The sequence below is a fragment of the Bison bison genome, unplaced genomic scaffold (assembly GCF_000754665.1).
Source record: "Bison bison bison isolate TAMUID 2011002044 unplaced genomic scaffold, Bison_UMD1.0 scf7180017864464, whole genome shotgun sequence".
NCBI lineage: Eukaryota > Metazoa > Chordata > Mammalia > Artiodactyla > Bovidae > Bison > Bison bison.
Genome location: NW_011495025.1, coordinates 6,939,510 through 6,958,767, shown reverse-complemented (window position 1 = coordinate 6,958,767; position 19,258 = coordinate 6,939,510). Strand labels below are relative to the sequence as shown.

The 19,258-nt window shown below is 37.9% G+C and overlaps 2 protein-coding genes across 3 annotated transcripts in view; one reads left to right on the top strand and one right to left on the bottom strand.

Moving 5' to 3' along the window:
• NCAPG (non-SMC condensin I complex, subunit G) overlaps positions 1-19,258 on the bottom strand; it is a 76,990-nt gene that overhangs the window by 47,053 nt on the left and 10,679 nt on the right. The window lies entirely within an intron of this gene.
• DCAF16 (DDB1 and CUL4 associated factor 16) lies at positions 12-12,431 on the top strand. Of its 2 annotated transcripts, none has more exons than XM_010860213.1 (2): positions 12-266; positions 10,179-12,431. In XM_010860213.1, exon 2 carries the CDS (start codon positions 10,799-10,801, stop codon positions 11,447-11,449), a length of 651 nt encoding a protein of 216 aa, XP_010858515.1. In that variant the 5' UTR covers positions 12-266; positions 10,179-10,798; the 3' UTR covers positions 11,450-12,431. The 2 variants fall into 2 exon arrangements, with proteins under 2 accessions (XP_010858515.1, XP_010858517.1); XM_010860215.1 differs by having other exon boundaries at positions 10,164-12,431.

Here is a 19,258-nt window from a genome sequence, read left to right as displayed (position 1 = left end):
GTGCGTAGAGCGGCGAGAGCTGGAAGAGATGAATCCACCACCTTCAACATCGCGGCTTGGGCGCATGCGCTGAGGGTCTTTTAAGCCGTTTTAATAGGGGGGCTTGGCGTTTCTAGAGAAAAGGTCATTGGCTACCCCGGAAGAGGTATCCGCTGGGAGTGCGAACCCTGTGGAGATTCGACTATTGGAGCCGAGCTGGTGGCGCTAGGCCTAATCGGGTCTTGCGGCTGGGGGTGAGGCGAGGAAGAAGAAAGAATCCTCCATGGGTGAGAACAGGGACTCTGCCTAGGGGAAGGATCCCTGCTCCCCCTAAAGGGGAGGAGTTCGTTTGGAGATGCGTGGAGGAGGGAAGGCTGGGGCGCCTGGGAGTGCTGCGCAGCGCACCGGCTTCTACTGAGAAGGGAGATGTTCCGAGGTCGTCTAATGTAGGCGAGCCGCTTTTTAATTCTGAGCGGTTGTCCTTCTGGTCAATGCCCACATCTAATTACTTAAACCTCTCCCCACAGTGAAATTGCTGGTGGAGAGTCTGCAAATGTGGGAGGCAGTTGGGGAAGAGAGGCACGAGTTAATTTAGATACAGCTTGATGTAGATGTACAGGCTTTGAAGGCCTGGTTTACAAACGTGCATGTTGATTAGTCGCCAAGTCGTGTCCAACTCTGCGATCCCAGGGACTGTAGCCCGTCGGGCTGCTCTGTCCGTGGGATTTCCCAGGCAAGAATACTGGAGTGGGTTGCCATTTCCTCCTCCACGGGATCTTCCCCACCCTGGGATCTAACCCGCATCTCCTGCTTTGGCAGGAGGGAGCCACTGAGCCACCAGGGAAGCCCCACAAAGGTACCTAAGAGCAATGTTTTCAACAAAGGAAAACACAGATTGGAAAAGGGTATAGATTAAGATAAATTGCCTTCCGAATTTTTTTTAATGGAGTTATTTCAGGTAGAAATCAACGTCTCCATACTACAGCCAACTAAAGAATTAGAATACAGTGCTTCATGTACGCCTTTTTCCTATCGAACTATCTTCCCTCCCCAGCAGTAATGGACTTAACTTCTTTTTTTTGGGGTGGGGTGGGGAGATTTTCTTAATTTACTGTTAACTTTTGTGTGTTAATGACATATGAATAAATCTATGAATAAGTATACTGTATTGTTTTCATGTTCTAACGTTATATGAATAATCATATTGGACCTGCTTTTTCCCATAACTGTTATTTTTGAAGTTTATTCATATTGATACTTTCATAACAGTAACTGAACACCTTATGGACCCTTTGTCTAGGAAAAAGTAATCAGTGATTCATCTAGGAAGGAAAAGGAAAATTTTACTCAAGCCAACCTGAGGATTATAACCCATGAGATAGTCTTTCAAGAAGCTCTGAGGACTGTTCTGCCCTATAGAGGTCTTAAACACGATTATATATGTTTTGGAGACGAAGGGTGACTGTCAGCGCATGATTGACAGTTTACACAATCCAGATCTATGGGTGTGAAGAGAGTAGTAGGTCATAGGAGACCCCTTACAAGATTGAGAAGGAAGGTTATCTCCTAGGAGGTCTGATTAGTGCAGCTACACAACACACACTAAAGGGGAGGAAAGAGGCCCAAATGGAGAAAATTTTTACGTTTTAATTTTTCTTTTCTTGCCATGAAATTGTATTTTATTTCATTACCTTTTATGCCAAGACACTGTTTTAAGCACTTTACTTCATTTAATCCTCAGATACAACCCTTGAAACTACTTTCTGCTTTTTAAGAAGAGGAAACTGAGGTACAGATAGGTTTCTCTAATAGTCTATTGTTTGAGTATGCCATAATTTGTTCATCCATTCCCTTGCTTCATAGTCCTAATTCCTGAAATATTGTAGGTATTCAAATGCTAGTTAAAATAATAAATATGGTAGCAGTTGGAGTCCCCATAATTTCAAAATTATCAAAATGTCTAATTTCTGAAAAGGCAAGATGTGTGGGTACTTTAGGTTAATCAGCTGAGGAAAATCATAGAGGTTTAAGAGTACATGGAATATGCTTGATAATTATAGTCTCACTGTAGATTAAAATGTAGAATATCTAGATAGCTGTGGTGAAAGAAACGTAGAAAGAGCGCTATTTTTTTTAACCAAGTATATCCAAAATAGCATTTCAACATGTGTTCAACATAAATTGAGAATTATTTTACACTAGCCACATTTCAAATGCTAAATGGAGCTAGTGGCTGCAGTATTAGTGTAGAACTATTCTTACTTTGGGAACCACTGAACTTACCATTTGTTTTTCATCTAAAATCAATTGGTGAACTAAAAGTTTGAACAAACTAATATTTGGAGGCATTTTTCTTTGGAGCCTTTTATTGCTCAGGCTTCCTTATGCTTTGGGTGTCTGCTACCTTTGTTGCTTTTTTAACTGCAGTTCTGTTATTTCCTTTACCATATTTTATTGGATTATCTCATCACAGATTCCTACCATTTTGTCAGTTACTGAAGGGTGAGGCATTGGCCACCAGAGGTCAGCCTAACTATCTTGATTAGCTCTGTGGAGGTGAGGTTTAATAATATGTGTTTGTTCTGTATTTTTTTAACATAATCTGAAAACTTTTTTTAAAAAGATACTGGATTACAAAAATGTTAGTTTTGGAATGGTAGAAGATAGTTGCAAACCATATATCCCATAAGGAGTTAATAGAAAAAACGTATAAGACTCATACAATTCAATAGTGAATTAATAATAATAACCTAATTAAAAATGAGCAAAGGACCTGAATAGACAAATTTTCCAAAGAACACATGCAAATGGCCAACCACTATATGAAAAGGTGGTCAACATCATGAATCATCAGGGAAATGCAAATAAAAACCACAGTAACGTATCACTTCACATCTGTCAGAATGACTATTAAAAAGTCTAAAGATAACAAGTGTTGATGAGGATGTACAGAAAAAGGGACACTGATACATGTTGGTGGGCAGCAATGTGAAAATCCCTCAAAAAAGTAAAAATAGAACTGTCATGATCCAGGAATCCCCCTTCTTGGTATATATTCAAAGGAAATAAAATTACTATTTCAAAGATGTATCTGCATTCCCATGTTTATTGCAGCATTATTCACAGTAGCCAAGATGTGGAAATAAGTCCATCAATGAGTGAATGGATAAAGAAGATGTAACATTTATATACAGACATGATTCAATCTTTAAAAAAAAAGAAATTGTACAATTTACAGCAACATGGGTCAACCTGGAGGACATTCTGCCATATGAAATAAACCAAACAGACAAATCCTGTATGATCCTATTTACATGTGAAATCTCAAAAAGTTGAACTCACAGTAACAGAGTAGAAAGGGAGTTATCAGTGGCTAGCGGGTAAAGGCAATGGCACCCCACTCCAGTACTCTTGCCTAGAAAATCCCATGGATGGAGGAGCCTGGTAGGCTGTAGTCCATGGGGTCGCTAAGAGTCGGACACGACTGAGCGACTTCCCTTTCACTTTTCACTTTCATGCATTTAAGAAGGAAATGGCAACCCACTCCAGTGTTCTTGCCTGGAGAATCCCAGGGACACAGGAGCCTGGTGGGCTGCCGTCTATGGGGTTGCACAGAGTCGGACACGACTGAAGCGACTTAGCAGCAGCAGCAGCAGGTAAAGGAAATAGGAAGATGCCAAAGCATACAAACTCTGGGACCTAATGTACGTTGTGGTGATGATAGTTAATTATGTATACTTGAAATTTACTGAGAGTAGATCCTAAGTGTTCTCATCACATCACATGCAAAAATAAAACAAACCTGTGAGGTGATGAATATGTTCATTAGCTTGATTGTGGTAATCATTTCACGGTGAATACATATCTCAGGATAGCATGTACATGTTAAATGTATAAAATTTGTCAATCATACCTCAATAAAACTGGCTTTATTTTTAAAAAGATGCTATGTTAAACTCACTGCCTTTCGCTTATTTGTGTCTTGACTTTTAATGCTATTGGGGAAAAGAAATTGTAGCAATTAAACTAAGCAAACTAAAGAATTTGTATAGTAAGGCTATTTCTGAAATTACAGAAAAACCATTCTTTCAAGGTAAATTTTACATGGGAGTATATAGAGTGATTAATTCAGTTTTTATGTTTTTTGTTCAGTTACTTTATCATCATATACATGTTGTTGCTAAGTCATGTCCAACTCTGCGACTCCATGGAGTGTAGCCTGCCTGGCTCTCTGTCCATGGGATTTCCCAGTAATTCAGTTTTGATATGCCTATAACTGCTTCTGCAATGGCTGAGACAGTAAAGAATCTGCCTGCAATACAGGAGACCTGGGTTTGATCCCTGAGTTGGGAAGATCCCCTGGAGAAGGAAATGGCAACCCACTCCAGTATTCTTGCCTGGAAAATCCCATGGACAGAGGAGCCTGGCAGGCTACAGTCCATGTGAGTTGCAGAGAGTCGGACATGATTGAGCAACTAACACACTCTAGTGCCTGTGGAATGTAAGAGGTTAACAGGATGGGCTCACTCTAGAATTTATAGATGCCTTCAAAGAAACTTTGTCTTATTTCTGCTACAGTAGAATGAGCCTTTTAAAGAATGCTTTGAATAGCACAATAAAGTATAGCCAATTAATAGTCTTGCAGATGGAATCTGGTTGAGTGAAAATAGTAAAACTATGAGGACAGAAGAATTAAAAGCTAAAACCTATCTCAATAAAATACTTACAATACATTTATAATTTTTTTGTTTTCAGATTGAAGTAGGTAATATTATAAACTTTTTAAAGTATTCTTAAAAATGAAGTTTAAGTTACAAGCAATTCCCTTTGTATGGCTTTAATAGTATCTTTGTTGATCCTGTTTTTAAATATTATTTCATATGTCTATATATCTTTCTCATACATGTATATTAAAATTTTCATATTTTTGTCTTCCTAAAATACAAGTAAAACATGCTTGTGTAGTTATAACAGGCTCTACCATTCTCTCATTAATTTTTTTTAAAAAACTTGCTAAGCCCCTAATGTGTGCCACTGCTGAGAACTAAATTAGATAAAAGAATGAGTAGAAGCCTAAGAAATATTCTCTTATTTTATTTGGCCATGCTGCACAGCATGTGGAATCTTAGTTCCCAGAGCAGATATCTAACCTGTGTCCCCTGCATTGGGAGCATAGCATCTTTACCACTGAACTACCAGGAAGTCCCAGAGAAATGTTCTTTAGATGAACATTACTGACACGAAGCCAGCCCTTACCACCTCTATGTATTTGACCCTAGAGATGTTACAGACTTTCATTTTGAAAATCATTCTTACAGAATGGCATAAGTGGGATGTTGATACTTTGGCTTTGCTTATTTCATTTGTTGTTGTTCAGTTGCTAAGTCATGGCCAACTCTGCAATTTAACCTATGCTTTTAGTGCATCTGTGTTGCTATGTATACTTCTAATGTGCTTTCATCACATGTTACCTATCCATTCCTCTAGGGATGGAAACTTAGAATGCTTCTAATTCTTTACCATCAAAGGTGAAGCTTCAGAATATATGTTGGTTTTCTGGAGATTTTCTTTGTTATATAAACCCAAGAGTAGAATTGCTGGATCCTGAGATGTGCAGATAGTCTAGCTAAGTAGTGCTGCCAGATTGCTCTTCAGAAAGGTTCAGTTCAGTTCAGTTGCTCAGTCATGTCCGACTCTTTGCAACCCTATGAATCGAAACACGCCAGGCCTCCCTGTCCATCACCAACTCCTGGAGTTCACTCAGACTCACGTCCATCAAGTCAGTGATGCCATCCAGCCATCTCATCCTCTGTCGTCCCCTTCTCCTCCTGCCCCCAATCCCTCCCAGCATCAGAGTCTTTTCCAATGAGTCAACTCTTCGCATGAGGTGGCCAAAGTACTGGAGTTTCAGCTTCAGCATCATTCCCTCCAAAGAAATCCCAGGGCTGATCTCCTTCAGAATGGACTGGTTGGATCTCCTTGCAGTCCAAGGGACTCAAGAGTCTTCAGTCCAGTCTATAATCCCACCAATAGTGCTGGTTTCTAAAGGAATTCCTTCAGTCCCCTCACTAACACCTGGCCTTATCTATCTTCCTAATTTTTACCAAAATAATAGAATAATGTGGTATCTCTTTACTCACATAGAGTTAATGGCCTGTGGATTTTTTCTTTTGTAAACTGGGTATTTTTGTCCTTTGCCCATTTCTTTATTGAGATTGCTACCTTTGTTGTTGATTTGTAATTAACTTCTTTCTTGATGTCTTTACTTCAGTCCAAAAAGGATTAATTTTGATGTGATTGAACTCATCATAGTTTGTCTTGTGCTTTATGGTTTTGTTTTTTAAGAAGTCCTCTGCTCCTAAATCACAGATATTCTCCTGCATTATATTCTAGTGAATATATAGTCTTATACTTCTCAATTAGATCTTTAATCTCTCATGAGTCCTCTTTTGTATGTGGCATTATATAAGTAACTTTTATTTTTCTTCATATGAGCCAGATTTACCAATATTATGTGCTAGATGGATTCATCCCCCCTTGATTTATGTGCTAACTTTATATTATATCCTAAAGTTTTATGTGGCTCTATTTCTGAGCTTTGTTCCGTTGGACTATTTGTTCTTATACTCCACCAGAGAAGCCCTGTTCTTATACTAACTCTACCTTATTTTAATTTCTGTAGCTTCTCTAATATGTGTTAATATCCTGTAGACCAAGAACCTCCTTTACTCTTCTGTTTAAATAGTTGGTGTAGCTATATATGGAATTTTATTCTTAACGTATGAGGATTGCATGAATTAATTTGGAAAAAAGTTATCTTTATAGTATTCATTTGTTCCATCCAAGAGCATGGAATGTCTGTTTATTTTAAATTATCTGTGTCCTTGATTAGAATTTTACAGTCTTCTTTGTAGAGGTCTTGCATATTATTGATTAGTTCTTAAATTCTTCATAGGTTTGGTCTGAGGTTTTTTTTTTCTTTATTGTGAAAGTGTTTATGTAATATATTTTATGGTCCGTATTGCTGGTATAGAAGTTAAGAGTGCGTGTGGTCAAATCCTATCATTTTGTAGATATAGGACCCTGGACAAGTAGCTTAAACCTCATGTATAAAATGGGGACAATAAAAGTACCTATCTTACAGGATTGTTAGAATTTCAATGAGTAGTATTTGTGCAATTCCTAGAATGCTGCTGCTGCTGCTAAGTCGCTTCAGTCGTGTCCGACTCTGTGAAACCCCAGAGACGGCAGCCCACCAGGCTCCCCCGTCCCTGGGATTCTCCAGGCAAGAACACTGGAGTGGGTTGCCATTTCCTTCTCCAATGCATGAAAGTGAAAAGTCAAAGTGAAGTCGTTCAGTCGTGTCCGACTCCTAGCGACCCCATGGACTACAGCCTACCAGGCTCCTCCGTCCATGGGATTTTCCAGGCAAGAGTACTGGAGTGGGGTGCCATTGCGTTCTCCAAATTCCTAGAATAGTATTTGGCAAAGAGTAAGTGCTATATAAACAAATTAATGAATATTCATAGGTTAATCTGTGAATTAGAAAAGAGATTCAGGAACCTTGTTGAGCTTTTTTGGTAGCTCTAATAGTTTATATCTTAGGGTTTTTTTTTTTTAATTTGGATGACCATATCATCTGTAAAATAGTAGTTTTATCTCTTTACAATTCTCACCCTTTTTAAAAAATAATAATGTTGACTAGGACTTCCTGCCTGGAAAATCCCATGGATGGAGGAGCCTGGTAGGCTGCAGTCCATGGGGTCGCTAAGAGTCGGACACGACTGAGCGACTTCACTTTCACTTTTCACTTTCATGCATTGGAGAAGGAAATGGCAACCCACTCCAGTGTTCTTGCCTGGAGAATCACAGGGACGGGTGGGCTGCCGTCTCTGGGGTCGCACAGAGTCAGACGCAACTGAAGTGACTTAGCAGTAGCAGCAGGACTTTGGTACTTTGTTACACAGTATCAGTCATCAGGATCACCCTTATGTGATTCATTTTTAAAGAGAATATATCTAAATTTCTCATTTAGGATAATATTTGCTGAAAATTTTTGGTAGATAAGTTTTACCATGATGAGAAAGTAGCTTTCTCTTCCAATCTGGTATAAGTGTTTTGTTTTTTTAAGTCATAAATAGGCATTGATCAAAAACTAAGAAGAGTTAAATTTCCACAATTGATAAAATTATCTCATTTTTTCTGTTTTATTATATATTATATATATATATTTATTATATAGTGATTTATATTTATAAATTTATGAAACTGAGATGTTCTTGCTTTCAAGCTCTATATGATTATGACATTCTTTTTTTCTTTATTACACTATTACATTTCGTTAGGTAGTATCTGAAATTTTTGCAAGTAAAATGAGCCTGTATCTTTCTTAAATGCTTCATCTCTAGATTTAATTATTTATTATCCTCATGAAAGAAACTAATCAGTTTTATGCTTTTTCGCTTTTTTCTGGAACAGTTAATATAAAATATGTATTAATTTTCCTGGAAGTTTAATGGAACTCTCTTATGAGAGTGGTGTTTTTAATAGGCAGTTATTACCTTTTCACTTTCTTTAATACTGGTCTGTTTTATTCAAGTTATCTATTTCTTGTATGAATTTTAGTATTTTATATTCTTCTAGAATTTAGCCAGTTTATCTAGGTTTTCACATGTTAGCATATATTATGTTTTTACTTTTAATCTTTTTTGGAATATTTTTAAATCTCTTTCTTGATAAATCTCACCAGTTTTGTTTTTCTTATTCATAGTTTCAGAAAACTGTCTTTCAGTTTTATTAATCTATTTTTCTGTTATACACTATTTAATTTCTGCCTTTATTATTTCTTTTCTGCTTATTTTGCTGTTGCTTTTTTCTGTTATCTTGAATGCCTAACTTGTGGATATTTAAAATTCCTTATTTCCTCACAAGTATATTCAAAGCTATGAATTTCTTATAGGTACTGGTTCGGCCATGACCCACAAATTTTGCCTTGTATGGTTATATTACCATTCAATCTTATATTTAATATATTTTATGATATCCATTTTACTAATCCATGAGTTATTTAGTTTCCTAACCAATAATTACTTTTAACAGCTACTTTTATTGCACTATGGTCAGAAAATTTAATCTAAATGAAATTGACCCTTTGGAATCTAGTTATGCTTTATAATTTAATGCATGAAATATTTCTGTGTTTGTGTTTTATAGTTCCTAGAGCATATTAATATTTTTAACTGTTTCAGAATGCTTATATCTCTGTTTATATTCCCCCCTCAGTTCTATTAGTCATTACCTGAGAAACTTTAAGGATGTGCTTTTAGGTTCGTAGACATTTATTATGAGTATATCACTTTTATTCTTTCACTTTTACCTGTATTATAACATCCATCTTTGTTCCTTATATTTTCTGGTTTGAAATATTTTTTATTGGGTATTAAGATTGCTATCTGAGCTTTATTCTGGTCCACAGTTACCTGATAACATCTTTTTTCATATTTCTGGTTTTGACCTTTTTGGGTCTTTTTGCTTTAAAGTATGTTACTGAATCTTATTTTGTTTTGTTAATTCATTCTGAGTGTCTGTCTTTTAATTATGAATTTAAGCTGTTTATAGTCATTGTAATTCCTGCTGTTATTAAAATTTATACCTGCCATGATCTGTAGAGTAGTCATAGGACCACAACCTCTGAGTCCCAGCAAGAGTTCTAACATCTAGAAACTACAATGGGGACAGATTTCCTAAAACTAACGCCAAGAAGCACCTCTAAAGATAAAAAGGTACCTTTTACAGCTCCCTATTTGGAGTTTGGAGCATAAGCAATCTGCTTTGGTAGATAATTATCTGGTCTAGGTGAATAGGTGAAGTCGCTCAGTCGTGTCCAGACTCTTTGCGACCCCATGGACTGTAGCCTACCAGGCTTTTCCATCTAGAACTGCATAGTAAAAAACAAACTAGTCCAGGCATGTACCAACAAAGGATTAAAGTGGCCCCAGGCTCTCCTTCCCAGTTTTGTCATGGTAGGAGCCAGTCCCAGTTGGAGAATCTGCCTAAGTTTATGTGCTGAAGATGGGAAAGCCAGTAAGGCTTCTTGCTTAGCATCAGTGTGCTTGGATACTCTATGAAGTTAGATGGATAATAATGTTACCCAGTGCTTTCAAGCTTTAATATCATTTCTGGAGTCTTCTCATTCACAGGTTAAGGCTACCTTTGCAGATGGTCCAGCAACTAAGTCGACAGTTTCCAAGGGCATTTGCACCATCTATGGAAAACATCGGATCATTACACACCAGACAGATCCTTGGCAACTCATCCCACCATCCCCCTGCACAAAAGTTACTGCACCAGCAGACAAAGAAGGCAATCACTGAGTTTCTTTTCATTACCAAATAGATACAATATCTCTGCCAACAAAAAAGAGTACACAAAGTGTCTCTTCATGAAATCGCAACCAGTTGAGACCATGCTAAGCAAATCAGCTTGTCTATAGGATGACCTCTTCTTTTCTTCAGTAGCCAGGATTTGAAGGAGAGACTCTGACCTGTGCCACTGGTAAGTGACTAACTTTTACACACTGAACTGGTGCTGAGAACTGAACTGTCTTCTTTGTAAGTGAAGAATATACAACATAATCTTGAAGAACTGTACAGTGTCGCAAGCCAGAGGCATACTATGTGTGTATAACAGACTGAGAAACAAGTGAATCTTATTGAAACAATTTCTCATCTTTTGCTTTATTTGCCAGTGTCAGTGTTTTGCTGGCTTAGATTGTTACCTTTTTCTGGTACCTTTTTTCCTATACTGTTGGTCTATTTTAATGGGTCCTAGAAATCCCTCTCCTGATCCCTTATCAGAATCAGAAAGTGAGGAAGAAGAAAACACTAACTACCTAAATGAGAGTTCTGGGGAAGAGTGGGATTCCTCTGAAGAAGAGGACCCTGTGGTGCCCAACCTAACACCTCTTGAGAGTCTTGCCTGGCAGGTTAAGTGCCTTTTAAAATATTCTACAACTTGGAAACCTTTAAATCCTAATTCCTGGTTATATCATGCTAAACTCCTGGATGCTAGCACACCAGTCCATATACTTCGAGAGATAGGTCTGAGACTCTCTCATTGCTCCCATTGTGTACCCAAACTGGAACCAATTCCTGAATGGCCTCCTCTGGCTTCTTGTGGAGTACCACCTTTTCAAAAGCCCCTTATAAGTCCCAGCCGGCTTTCTAGAGACCATGCCACTCTAAATGGAGCGCTGCAGTTTGCCACCAAACAGTTAAGTCGAACATTGAGTAGAGCCACCCCCATACCTGAATACCTAAAACAGATTCCTAATTCCTGTGTTTCTGGTTGTTGCTGTGGCTGGTTAACTAAAACAGTTAAGGAAACAACCCGCACTGAACCCATCAACACTACTTATTCCTACACTGACTTCCAAAAGGCAGTTAACAAACTCCTAACTGCATCACTATAAAAAACCCACCCACCATTCATTCTCCTCTCATGTTCCCAGATGAGAAAGGAACACAGTTAACACAGCCCACAGTTGAGAAACAAATGTCTTCTCAGACAAACTGTGCCCTGTCTTCAGAAGCCAAAGTACCATCCAGTACTAAATACATACCCCAAGAGTCCTGTAACTCAACTACAGAAGATGTGCAGTGCAAGCATTCCCTTTGAAAGACCCTGTGGATGAGATGAGAACTTCAATAGAGAATTGGTTAAAAGGGACCTTTTTACAAAAAAAAAATAAGTTGACTATTCTCCACACTCAGTTCTCCCCACAATTTACTCTGTTTGTCTAATGGACTTAACTAGATACCTAATTATTAATGGGAAGGAAAAGTAGGCCACTATCCCATTGGTTACCCAACCTTCAGAATAGCCATTGTGGAAACTGGTAAATTAGCTACTGCTAATAACACCTTTCTGAGCATACTTTTCTCTAAGCTAAGTCGCTTCAGTCGTGTCCGACTCTGTGTGACCCCATAGATGGCAGCCCACCAGGCTCCCCCGTCCATGGGATTTTCCAGGCAAGAGTACTGGAGTGGGGTGCCATTGCCTTCTACTTTTCTCTAATACTCATTTTCAGAGAGGTTCTTGAATTAAATAGAATAACTGGACAAAAGAAAATGGTAGGACTATGGATTTACCTCCCAGTTTTATATTGATAGTCCTGCATAGGGCACCCTTTAGGGGTTCCTATTTGAGGGGAGGGAGTGCAGTGCAGCAGTGTGTAGTCACTTAGTTGTCCAACTGCAACCCCGTGGACTGTAACCCACCAATGTAGTAGTAGCCTACACTACTTCAGATGTATTATTGGACCTGCAGTTACAGCATACACATTTTATAGGCTCCCGCCAGGCTGTCTCTAGATGAACTGGCTTGTAAGATCATGTGTGTGTGTGCTCAGTCTTGTTTGACTCTGCAACCCCATGGACTATAGCCTGCAAGGTTCTTATATCCATGGAATTTTCCAGGCAAGAATACTGGAGTGGGTTGCCATTTCCTACTCCAGGGAATCTTTCTGACCCAGAGATGAACCTGCATCTCTTTCGTCTCCTGCATTGGCAGGTGGATTCTTTACCACTGCATCATGTGAGAAGCCTTATAAGATCATACATGGAGTTTAAACAGACACTTGCTCTGTAGGGAATATATTTCCTGCATCCTGGTATCTAGACTTTAGTTGGTAGCAAATTAAACACATTCCAAAAGACCAATAGGAAAGAAAAGCATTTATGCTAGTGAATGAAAGTATTTTATCTATATGTTTCCTGGAGCAGTATTCATGCACTTTCCACATCTGTTGCAAACTTTTTAGGAACCCTTCTAACTTTAAAGAACTTGACTGCATAAAATCTCAGCCTAATACAATCTGAAGTGTTTCTGTGTCTAACTTTATATTTTTTTCTGGTTGAATAGAAAGCATTCATAGCCTTGCAAATGAGTCTTTGTCATTTGTGTCAAAACATAGAAATCAACGTACATAAAATGTATGAGGCCAGTAAGTCTTTTCACACACCTATAATTAAGAGGAAATCTGTATGTGATCCTGGTTGGCTGGGCATCTAAAGGGAATCAGAAAATAGATTGTTAAAGGTATATATATATATATATAGCCTTCCTTATTTTAGTTTTGCTTTTTCCTGTTCTCCATAATTAAGTGCTGTATACAATGTGGCATCAAAAAATAGAAGCATTAATGGAATCACAAGTTCTATAAATGTATAGCAACTTTGAGAAAGAAGAATGTTTCTAACCTAATGAGAAATTTCTACTGAGCGTTAGTTGTTTCATCTTAAGGAAAAGGAGGGAATTATAGTGGGTAGAAAAAAATATTTGTTAATGGAAAATTACTGAATTGAAACCATATGTTAGTATAACTGAATGTAACAGTAACTGCTCCTATGTAGATATTCTATGAAATTGGTTTTTTTTTTAATGTTACAAAAACATGTTTCTTTTTTTCAAAGGGGGAGGTGGGAAGAAGTAGGGAGATCTGAAAATTAAAATGTTGATGTTTATGTAACCGTAATATGTTCCTTTTTCTGTGTGTGTGCATGCGTGTGTATAAAAGTGCCTTGAACACATGAGCACATCTTTGCTGTTCATTCCAAAAGGAAGCCTTTTCCCGGCTTCCCAGCTGAATAAAGCAATAGCTTTGTACATGCTGAACAGAGTATGGTTATTTGTTCCTAACAAAATGAAATAGATTCTACTTTGCTTAAGGCATATTCAACATTCACTAAGTGCTAAATAGAGTCCATAGAGATACAGTGGATCTCATAGGAGATGACTTGGCTGTCCTAGGAAAGAAATATAATTGAAGAAAGTGTTAGATATTCAGTCCAAACCTAGGTTTGAACCCATTTGTTTGTATATATTAAGTAGTTTCAGGTTGCACAAAATGATAGGTACCCGAATAAGCCTTAAGACTTTACTTCTTTTTGTGTGTCATGAGTGTGGGTGGGGCTAGGGGTCAGTTAACTACTTTCACACTCTCTCTCTCCATGGGCCTTGGTTAAATTAAGTCACCATAATTAGGATTAAGAAGGATGAGTTTATTCTCTATTTATCGAAATATTTATCAAAGAGGTGGGAAAAGGGATTTCTAAACCAACAGACATCAGTGTTACTTAAAGGTATTATTCTTTCTTGGTGCAAATAGTCTCTTTTTGTTGAAGCAGTCCAGGAAACTTGAGCCCAGAAGACCATAATCATGTTTTTTAAGCCAGTCAGCTTCCTAACAGAAGGAAGAAATCTAGACATGGCAGGAAGAGGGTAGATGTTAAGTCACCTTTAGGGAATTATCTTGTTGGGACTCCTATCACAACTATCCATCTAAAAGTTTCTTCTCTATGATGAAAATAGTGTTTTGATACTAGAGTAGATTCCTAAAGCAATTAGGACTTTAGTTCTAGTCAGTTGGGTTGTTTGCTTACTGATAACGTAAATTATCTTACATCCCTAACAAATGATATTCTTTTGCCTCCATTGTTAGAGAACCTCAGCATCTTTTGGAGCAGCCCATTAGTTTTAAATAGAGATATAGTTGTTCATCTAATAACATTATGGAGTGACTACTATAATTCAAGATACTACTGGGAGTACAAAATTAAGATACATAAGAAGTTAGTTTCAAAATGTATTGAACCAGTGTGAATTACCCCAAGGTTTTTGGCTATTAGTGCTTATTTACTGTGAGCTAGAGTCAGGCTCCACCCCACTCCAGTACTCTTGCCTGGAAAATCCCATGGATGGAGGAGCCTGGTAGGCTGCAGTCCATGGGGTCGCTAAGAGTCGGACACGACTGAGCGACTTCACTTTCAATTTTCACTTTCATGCATTGGAGAAGGAAATGGCAACCCACTCCAGTGTTCTTGCCTGGAGAATCCCAGGAATGGGGGAGCCTGGGCTGCCGTTTATGGGGTCGCACAGAGTCGGACACGACTGAAGCAACTTAGCAGCAGCAGCAGAATCAGGCTCACAGTAAATAAGCTTACTCCTTACACTGGCTAGTAATTATTTGAAAATGAGACAGCCATCTAAGCATAGTGGAAATTCACATGGAAAGCACACCCCAACAATTAAACCCCACAAGAGGTAGTCAGATAAGGGAATACATAAAATGAATAGGTATCTTATACACAGATTTAAATTGTATATACTGAATTCACAAGGCAGTGGCACACAAAAATCAAGACCCGAAGTGTTTTGCTCATATGACTGAGGTATATATGTAAAGGCCCAAAAAGTCTGGACTTCTCAGACTTCATGAGACAACTCTGTACAAGCCGCTGCCTTAATATAAGTCTACAAATGAGCAGTATCCATTGTACGGAGGGGAATTGAAGGAGCTACACTAACTGACACCAACCACCAGGTATTGTGTCTACTTGGCTGTTACTAAAGGAAAGTATGGTGGGTGTGTCTTTGCCAGTTTTGAAACAAGTGTAGTTAATGGCTACATGTTTGAGTCTGATCCTTGTATACAGTCTTCTAATCTGTTTCTATTGGTGGCAGCAGTGGGATTATGTTCTATAAAATTTTTGTAAGTAAGACTAAGGAAGGACTGTCACAGTGATGTGATCTTCCCAGCTCTTCTTGGCTGTAAGAGCTATGACCAGCCCTGAATTTTCAATAAGTATGGAAAAGAAAGACTTGATTTAAAAATAATAGTGGAGTTCCCTGGTAGTCTGGTGGTTAGGATTTGGTGCTTTCACTGCTGTGACCCAGGCTCAATCCCTGGAGAACTGAGATCCCACAAGCTTCAGGGTGTGTCCAAGATAAAAAATAATAGTGATAATTTAAAATAACAGTGTAGCAGGCAGACAGTACTAGATTTGTTGCTTCTAAACTGTGGAGTCAGTTTAAAATGTTAACATTGCCAGTGAAGACCCACTCTCAGATGGACTAGAAATAAACATTTCATTTTAAATGTCAATTCTGAACTTAATCACTTTTTTCCAGCCCATACATGACATGAAATAATCCATTTAGTTCCAAGAGAATTTTGTTAATTATTCTAAAATATTCAAAAATGAACTATTTTGTGGCATAGTATAAAAATTCTCCCTTTCTACTCATATCGTCACTAAAGTAAAAACCCCTTAATATTATGCATAAATACAAAAATGATACCTTACCCTATCTCATCAACCATGTTCAGGGCTTAGGTTGAATCAGAACAGGGCTACAGCAACGAGCATCAGAATTGAGGCAGAAGGGCATTGATAAAACCAGTCCTCTACCTCCTCTAAAACCTAAAGACTGGCTTTAGCCTTTTTTTTTTCTACATGTTGAGCATAGACCACTGTGAAGAACCTCTCCCCACATCCCCTGCAGCTTCTGCCTGTGGTTGATCATTGCTAACTTCTCATCAACACCAGCTCATAAACTTGGAAGTGACCTTCAACAGCCAGGCAATATTTACCAAATTCATAACTATGATTCTGAATGTTAATAAAATGTTTATTTTCTTCTTTTTAAATCCTATAGCACCCATTGAAATGACACTATGGAAAGATACTTTGAGATAATTTCCAGAGATGAGAAATCTGAAGATGAGAAAAATTAAATGACTTGTCCAATCCCATACAAAATGTTTAAATATTTAATAATGCACTTAAAACACAGTGTGTATAAAATTATACAATAAACAATTCAAACTCTCAAGAAAAATAAAATGTTAACAACAGCTTAGTGTTGGAGCATAAAGCAGTAAGTTGTCTGGAATTCAGGAAGTTTATTTGGGAAAAAATATATGCACCTGAAACATGATATGAAAATTCTTGAAAATATTTGGAAAGTTATGCTCTGTTTCCTAGAGTAGGACATAACCAGTATTCATCAAGGAGATAGGATCCCAGTCAGCCTAACAAGGTTGTTAACTGAGTTCCTAGTATACACAGAAACTGAGCTGGTGTGGTATCAAATTAGGTATCAACAGAAACCAGATGGCATCTTAAAATGAGTTGCAGCTTATAAATTAAAGAGCTGATAACATTTTAGTTAGGGGGAAGCTATTATATTTGGGTTAACTACTAAACCCACGTTTCATGCTACTCTTCCACCATGGTGTCAGCTTATGAGACCTGATACCAGGACATCAGCTAATGTCTTGCTGTGTATCATCTAGGCAGTGGTCTGATTGGGGGAATTTCATTTGAGAGATACACAAATAATTGAAACAGTCCAAGAGTATGGCCATCTTCCATCAGAAAAGACTTGATTGGCTTTGTGATGATACCCTGAGGAACCAGACTGGCTTGATAGAAGGAGAGCTCTAGTGACACGATTAAGGGGCTAACCATGCTACCTAGATAATCCGAGTTCCTATAGTAATTGAAAGCATTAATTTTTGTCACAGCCAAGGCAGTCTATATTGCAAAGTGGGTATGTATGGGGTTGCCCATGGCTACCAGCTTGGTAGTAATGTAGATTTTTAAAATATTATTTGCCCGCATCGGGTCTTAGTTGCTGCATTCAGGATATTTAGTGTGTCATGTGGGATCTTTTCTTGTGGCATGCAGGCTCAGTAATAACAGTGCACAGGCTTAGTTTCTCCATGGCATGTGGGATCTTACTTCCCACACCAGGGGTCGAACCTTTGTTCCCTGCATTGCAAGGCAGATTCTTAACCACTGGACCGGCAGGGAAGTCCCACTAATGTAGATTTTTCCCAGTGGCTTGAATAGTTTTGGTCCAGATCCCCAGTTTCCTTCTTTATATCCAGCTTTTCTATGGTGGTCATTTTCTACTTATATTCTTTCTTTAAATATCTTGGATTGCCAGTCTTAGCAAATAAAAATACAGGATGCCAAAATAAATTTGAATTTCAGAAAAAAGAAATAGGGGTCATACTTATTTTAGAAAAAAAATTAGTTATCTGAAATTCACATTTATGTGGCATCCCATATTTTATCTGGCAACCCTATAAATGTGTTAGTAACACTGGTTAAGTTTGGATTGTAGTCATGTATTTGTTCCCAGGAAACACACTGGTTCTTTCCATTATGTACTGTTTTTTTACCTGCTAATACTTGATAAGGGAAGAGGGAGGCTAACACATAGTTGACCCAAAGTTTATTGTTAAGAGATAAAAGAGGAAGCCTAGTTGCAGATATGAGAGTTTTTAATAGAAGACACATTGTCTTTGGCTAAAATTCTCACATAGCCATTAAAACATTTCCAGATGTACAAATGTTCGAAATAATGTCTAGATAATCGGTAGTTTAGGGGTTATCTGTTGTTTTTTGTTTGTGTGACTTAACAATTACTTTCTCATTCTCTTTTACCATGAAGGGAAAGATTAAGTGCACTACTTTTTTTTTTAAACACTTGATGGGTAGCACAATTCTCACAGCAACTCCTCGTCTCAGAAAAGATCCACAAATATGGAACACCTATCTTTTTCTTCCAGAACCCCGAAAAGAGTCAAGGATTTGGAGTCACTAGGTACCCTGAAAGGTGAGGTTGAGGACCAAAGTTGAAAACAAGGGGATTATTTGAAAGTCTATTTTTGTTCTCCCTTTGTAGCCAAGCAGCTTTCTCTTTTTCTAGCAGAAGGCTGAAGACTTATTCTCTGGAGAAATTAAACCAAACAGATTAGAGCTGGGATCTGGGGGGAGAATGGTGGTGGTAGTGAGGTATCACACTGAAAACAGGATGATTGAGAGATCAGCGTTCTGAACATTATAAGCCTTCAGTGCTCTTTCACCACCTTACTACAGAATGTGGCAGCTGGGCTTATACACACGGCATCCCAGCCCTTCTGGAGAGATGAACAATTTTAAAAAACAGCTTGCCACTTGATTATTTGTTACAGTGAAGCTCAGAGTTCACAACCCTACTCATTCATACATGACTTTCAGTCCCTTGAAATAATGCTAAGCTACTGGTATTAATATATATTTGGTTAACTTCTAGTAAGTATATAAGATAATCAAAACAAACCAAAAATAAGGAGAAGAAGTTCAAGCTGAACTTAAAACTTTTGTGTGGAGGCACTAAACCATAGTGGACAAAGCAATACTCAGGAAAAGAAAATGTGGTCAGTGTTGTTCAACTAAAAATAAAATTTTTCCAGTATATAAAAAAGAAAGAATGCTAAGCTGATAGCCAAGAATCACTATATATACAGAAATAATTTCAACAATGAAAGATGAAGACCAAAACAAAAGTACCTGGAAAAGAAAAGAAAGCAGAAAACATAAAGTCCCCAAGATGCTATAATCTCAGAAACAGCATATATTGCATCCATGAAAATTAACACAGTGCT

Excerpts from the sequence above, each read along its gene's own strand:
- DCAF16 (XM_010860213.1), top strand. The coding sequence starts at position 10,799 with ATGGGTCCTAGAAATCCCTCTCCTGATCCCTTATCAGAATCAGAAAGT.